General features: G+C 40.4%; 1 protein-coding gene across 1 annotated transcript; it reads right to left on the reverse strand.

The window, feature by feature from the left end:
- Positions 1-2,211: 2,211 nt before the first annotated feature.
- LOC107700891 (transmembrane protein FAM155A-like) lies at positions 2,212-5,850 on the reverse strand. The gene is made up of 3 exons (XM_016502729.1): positions 5,761-5,850; positions 5,447-5,618; positions 2,212-2,906 (listed from the first exon to the last, which is right to left on the reverse strand). Exons 1-3 carry the CDS (start codon positions 5,848-5,850, stop codon positions 2,599-2,601), a joined length of 570 nt encoding a protein of 189 aa, XP_016358215.1. The 3' UTR covers positions 2,212-2,598.
- Positions 5,851-6,369: the final 519 nt, after the last annotated feature.

A 6,369-nucleotide genomic window follows, 5' to 3' on the forward strand; every position in this document is an offset into this window, starting at 1 on the left:
CACACACACATATAGAGAGAGGGAGAGAGATGCAGACGGAACTGGAAACTGAATGTTCTAGGTTTTTCTGGAACAATTATTATGTGTAAATTCAGTAGCTTATACAAAATTCAGCAAACAATAACAACATAGCCATGAAGACGTCCTAAAGTTAAATTGATTAAATTAAGCTTTTTGTGAATAGCTAGGCCTATTACTTTTACTACAGTCAGGAAGTGGTATGTACAGTATGAAGAAAAGATACTTGTCAGAAGGCAGTGAAGTGGGTAAATGATATTGATAAATGTGCAAGATACAAGATACCTGCATCCAAACCCAACACACTCACTATGAGAAAACACTGCCCCCTACTGGCTAAAATCGTATCATACAGGCCTATCAAGGATATGCACTGACATAGTTGAAGGGTACATAATATAATAGGAAAATTATATACATGGCTTGTTGGGTTGCTACAGTACAGTCTCAAAGTCCATACATGAAGAACTGGCATCAGAATCAGACAGACTGAAGTCTGTGCTCATGCAGAACATCCTGGTAGGAGTTTAGATCGTGGAGGAGATAATCTCAGGCGAAAAAGGCCGAAATGAGCACAGAAGCAGCAGCATGAGAACAGATCCATTGACTCAGCTCAAAGACTTTATCTCTTAGACTCCAACATGCTCACAGAAAACTGATGAAACCACTGAGATGAGCGGCTAAACATCTTCATCTAAACAAGTCCAGCTGCTGCGTAAATTCTATCTGACATTAGATCATTAATCAAGAAACACTCACATGAGCAAAGGAAATAGTTTTGATATGTTGGTTGCCTTTTTAAGCAACCAAAAATAAAATAACTAATCTATTATGGTCTCTTTGTTATTTGTTGTTGTTCATTCACGGCCTTGAAACGAAATGTTACTAACGTTCGATAGAAGCGTGTTTAAATCCTGTCAATCACAACACAATGTTGTTACCTCACTCCTATGACAAATTTCTGGGCATTTGTTCTATTTACTTCTACAATGTATTTAAGATTGCCACATAGAGTGATGGTGTTTAGGTAATCTCAGTTGTACTGATATTATAAATCCAGGAGAGGCATTTCTGAATAAATCAGTGTTTCTGTACGAATCGGTTTAGTAAATGATTCAATGATTCATTCCTAAAAACAGTCACTTTGAACGAACCAGTAGAATGAATTTTTCAATGACTAGCTCATAAGGACAAGTTGGGCTGATTATGCATTATGCATACCGACCTAATGAAAAACTGTGTGAAAATTAACAGAATTCATAAAACAGTAGGCAACCTCCAGCTAGATGTGATTTCGGACACAGCCTTTCTTTTCATTGCTGAATGAGGCAGTGTTATTGAATGAATTGTTTGAGTGAGCGAATGATTAAATGGCATAAAGACTGTTAAATTGTTTGAATGAATGTTTCAGTTGCACACCCATAAAGCCAGTCACTTGATTCGTTCCTGAATGCATCAGTGTTTTGAACGAATCGTTTGAATAATGCACACTGTCAGTCTGTCTGGGACACTTAAAGGGGTCATATGATGCGATTTCAATTTTTCCTTTCTCTTTGGAGTGTTGCTTATTTTTCTCCCACAACTGCTTCTGAGTCTGACAGCTAGAGCAGAGTGAAATATATATCCACTTACTATGAAAGTGGATATCACTGACCATTATGTAAATGATGTGTGCCTGAAACCACCCTGTCTGAATAATGTAATCATTTTAAACTTGTTTTCATGTTGTTATTGGGGAGGTCGTAGAACTGTGACAGACCACATGGAGTAAATTTGTAACGTTTCCGAAGTTTTTCCCACAGTATTTTTTCAATTAGTGCACTGCGAGTTGTTTTGGAAGAAAAGCATCTGCTAAATGGTAACTACCAAAAGCCCCCTTAACAGCCCCCAAACATCAAGACCAACATAAAACCCATGAGTAAATGTGAGAGGCGTTAATAGGTTTTGGCTACAGCAGTGTGTGAAAGCCTTTAGAAAGAGAAAGAGTTATGAAGGGAGCACAAAACAGAAAATAACACTAAAGGAAGCACACAAGAACACGTCATAGAAAATGCCAGCAGAAACCACCCTAAATTCAAATTCAACCACCTTTTCTCCTGTAGCCAGTGTAGACATATGGACAGGAGGACACAAAGTGTCCAGAAACATAAACCCTGTATATATAAGAATCTTAAATATGAAAAATGTCTCCAATAGTGTTGGTTTTATTAGAGGAGATATGTAACAATGTCACCCATTCATACTTCATACATTCGGTTTTGTTTCCAAGAATGTTGTCTAAAACAAAACAAGATTTTCATTCATGAGCCGTGTTTTAACATGTGCAATTAGTCCTCATAAAACAAACGAAAATCACTGAAAAACAGTTAAAAACATTAATTCACTCACTCACTTCACACAAACATGCATGCTCATATCAAGCCAGATGTTCCAACCCTCAAAAAGACAGGCACAGGCGCTTCAGTGGTGGTGAGACTTTCTGTTTTCCAGGCATTTGGTAAGGTTCGTCTCATGCACAGCAGACAAAAACACTTTCACAGCATGTGTGTCTTCCAATAAAGAGGGAGATGTTCCAGTCTCTTACTCCTTCCTCATGGGAACGTCTTCTAGAGGTACTATTGCCTCCAAAGAGCCAGTGCTGCAATGCTGCAATGTTGTTATGGAGATAACGGTGTGTAGTAAGAAGAGAACAAGCACACACAGTTTCAATTTACTGCCATGAAGACGATTTGTACATGACACCGCTCCTGATGATAACCTCCTATGCAAAGAGAAGGAGCCAGGGAGGCGTGTCAGAGCACATGCGGCGCCTACAGTGGAGTCACACCCACTCCATCTGACATCACAGCAGTCTGGACCCTGACTGGTCAAATACTCCTCGTGAAACCCTGATGAAAATGAGAGAAACACTGGGTTAGAACAGGACAAAACACTGTACCGAGAGCATCGACACATTTTAGTGAATCGAAAACAAACATTTCTGCCTGAACATTTACGAATCAGTTGGAGCAGTTTCTTGATTAATCCGATTTACTCACTGAACAGCAGGTCATTCATTTCGTCATGTCCAACACTATTTTAGTATTATTTATATACTAGTATTTATACATACAGTGCCCTCCAGTTTGCTGTGTAGTCAAGACATCTGCAAATATGATTAAAAGATGAATATGAGACACAACTACAGAACGTCGCAATTTTATTATTAGCTGTTTCAACACATACATGTTTTACCAAATAAAAAGGACAGCACTTTTAGAGTTCATCCCACTATCTGATGTGAGCATAAGTATTGGGACAGTTGAACTTAAGGCAGATGTAAAAGATTAAAAACTATTATTTAGTTGCAGATCCCTTGCTTGCTATGACAGCAGTGAGTCTGCGACCCATAGACAACACCAGACTCTTTGTCTTGTCCTTTGAAATGCTTTTCCCAGCCTTTAATGCAGCCAATTCCAACTGTTGCTTGTTTTGGGGAGTTTCTGCCTTTAGTCTTCTCTTCAGCTGGTGAAATTCTTGTTCAATCAGATTTAAATCTGGAGATTGATTTGGGCAATCTAAGACTTTGCATTTCTGTGCCCTGATAAACTCCTTCACTGAACTGGCAGGGTGTTTTGGGTCATTGTCCTGATGCAATATGACATGCTTTCTGATGGCTCTGGTGGCATTTTCTTGAATATTGGTAGCCAAGATGGTTTTGCACCCTTCCAAATTCATTCTGCTATCATACATTACGTCATCATTAAAACTGAGAGGGCCTATTCCAGAGACAGCCATGCATGCCCATGCCATGACACCACCTCCACCATGCTTTACAGATGAGGTTGTACGCTTAGGATCCTTTGCAGTTCCCTTTTTTCTCTATACACTTTTGCTTTCCCATCACTTAGATAAAGGTTAATCTTTGTCTCATCTGTCCATAAAACTCAGTTCCAAAACTCTACTAACCTTTGTGCTTTTTGCAAACTCTAATCTTGCCTTTCTATTTTTGGTGCTGGTCAGAGGTTTGCGTCTTGCAGTGTAGCCTCTGTAATTCTATGTCAAAGTCTCCTGCACACAGTAGATTGTCAGAGCATCACCCCAGCTTTCTGGAGGTTGTTGGTGATTTTACAGACATGTATTTTAGGGTTAATTTCACAGCTTTCATCAACTGCTGTTGTTTTTCTCAGCCGATGCATCGTTGTTGGTTGCGGGTGGGGTGACTCTTGATTTCTCCATGCCCTTTGTTTTTGCTATAGCTCTAATTGATTTCCTCCTTTCTTTTAGCATCCAAATTGCTTGCTTTTCTCTCAAAGTCAGCTCCAGGTTTGTGTGTGTCGTCATCGAATGCAAGACTGCAGAAGCAATGGATATAACTGATACGACACATTCCCTGCTTTTAATATCTGAACAATTAATGCAACAGGAAACAGCTGATCACTTAGAAAGACCTGTGAGGCAACTGTTCCAAACTGTAAAAGTGCTTTTCTTCTTAGCTGGTAAAACATTTATGTGTTGAAACACCCAATAATAAAATGTGACATTCTGTAGTTTTGTCTCATATTCATCTTTTTAATCATATTTACAGATTTCTTGACTCCACAGCAAAGAGCGCAATTTTGTCTTTACTGTCCCAATACTTATGGCGGGCTCTGTATATGAACAAGCTTTTATATTTTCAGGTTTTACTTTAAGTTAGAGATTTACTGATTTAAAGTGATTATTAGTTTTTTATTGGTTCTCGATTTCTATTTAGCTTTATTTCAGTTTTAGTAATTTTAGAACTTCAGCTTAAACTATTTTAGTTATAAGTTGCTAAGCCCACATTTCTGATTTTCATTTAAGCTTTTCATGTAATATTTACATTAAATTTTTTTCAATTAACAAATATGATTTTATTAGTTTTAGTTAACAATAACAACACTGCATGAACTAATAAATGATACTGAAGGCTTTTGTGACCTTAATCAGTGTAGTGGTTTAGTCAAAGACACAGATTATGAATTTTATCAGTTAACTGTCTAATAATAATAATAATGTCTAATATAGCCAAAAATATGTGTAATTCCAGTTATTTCTGTGGGGATGAATGTTCTTAAGAATTGTACTTTCAACTTCAACGTCTGAAGAATGTCCCTTTTTATTTCAGCATAGCAATGAGCCTGTGCACACAACGAGGTCTGTGTAGAATTGGTTTACAGAGTCTGGTGCGGAAGGACTTGATTGGCTTGCACAAAGTCTAGACCTGAACCCCACTGAACACCTTTGGTATGAACTCTCTGTTCCAATTCATCCCAAAGCTGTTCAGCGGGATTTGTGCAGGCCAGACTGTTGCAACAAAGTTGGAAGAACCCAATTCAGTACAGTTACTGCAACAGCAAAACCTGATGATTAGACGGGGCTGCACATATAACGCTGGGCCATATAGTGTATGTATTCTGTGATTTACCTGCACAGAGAAAGCTTGGCAGACCGGCATACAGCAGATGGTCATTGTCAGGTAGGATGAAGGGGCAGCTGGCTGTGACCACACCACAATAGTGCTTGCATGGAAGCCACCTCACACACTGCCGCTGAGGAACCGGAAAATATTCTGTACAGAGCCAGGCTTTATACACTGCCTGAAACACACGTTACCAAACTATTATTCAGATTTATGCTGAATGTAGTACTCAAGCTTGTGGATGGTTGGCATTGCTACTAAATGCATCTACACATATAATGTCTATACGTCATCCAAAGTGACTAAAAAGAGCATCTCACCTGACACAGGTGAGTTTGCGCGCGCAGAGCCAGAGGTGATCGGACAGCAGCGCCGTGAAAAAGAGCAGCGACGCGAGGCTCATGCGCCATCTCTGCACCTTCTCCGGCTCCGCGCATGGTTTGTCGATGGATTCGGTCACGCGGCAGATTTCTAACTTGGCGTCAAGTTTCCTTCCACAGCGCCAGGCGCCCGTGATCATATTTTAGAGGGGAAGACAAAGCGCGAGCTCACACGGGCGGGTCTCCTCCGCAATATTCCCCACCGCGACGTTTACATGATGACTCGAAGCGTCCCTTTCACCTGCTGCTCAAAATCAAGCTGCACTGCAAACACCTGCGTCTGAATTACCGAGATAGTGCATGATAAAGCACATGCCGCGGGACTCCATCACCTACCCCGCATCTCCTTGACAACACATCGTACGCAGCCGCGTCTTACTCATTCACGGGCATCTCTGAGGCGGCGGGGCGAAGAGCTCGTGCGTGTTTGTCTGTCTGTAGGGGGCTTGTCATCTTTCCGCGGTCTCCTTCACTCTGTCGCCATCTTCGCTAGCACTCAGACGAACCCTGAGATGTTTTAATTGAAGGCGGGGGTGTGGCGCGTGCGCT

The sequence above is a fragment of the Sinocyclocheilus anshuiensis genome, unplaced genomic scaffold (assembly GCF_001515605.1).
Source record: "Sinocyclocheilus anshuiensis isolate Anshui unplaced genomic scaffold, SAMN03320099.WGS_v1.1 scaffold438, whole genome shotgun sequence".
In the NCBI taxonomy this organism is placed as follows: Eukaryota; Metazoa; Chordata; class Actinopteri; order Cypriniformes; family Cyprinidae; genus Sinocyclocheilus; species Sinocyclocheilus anshuiensis.

Coding starts and splice junctions, on each gene's coding strand:
- LOC107700891 (XM_016502729.1), bottom strand. CDS start 5,850: ATGGCGCATGAGCCTCGCGTCGCTGCTCTTTTTCACGGCGCTGCTGTC. Junction 5,619..5,760: donor CGCAAACTCACCTGTGTCAG/GTGAGATGCTCT, acceptor CGTGTGTTTCAG/GCAGTGTATAAAGCCTGGCT. Junction 2,907..5,446: donor GCCAAGCTTTCTCTGTGCAG/GTAAATCACAGA, acceptor CATTTTCATCAG/GGTTTCACGAGGAGTATTTG.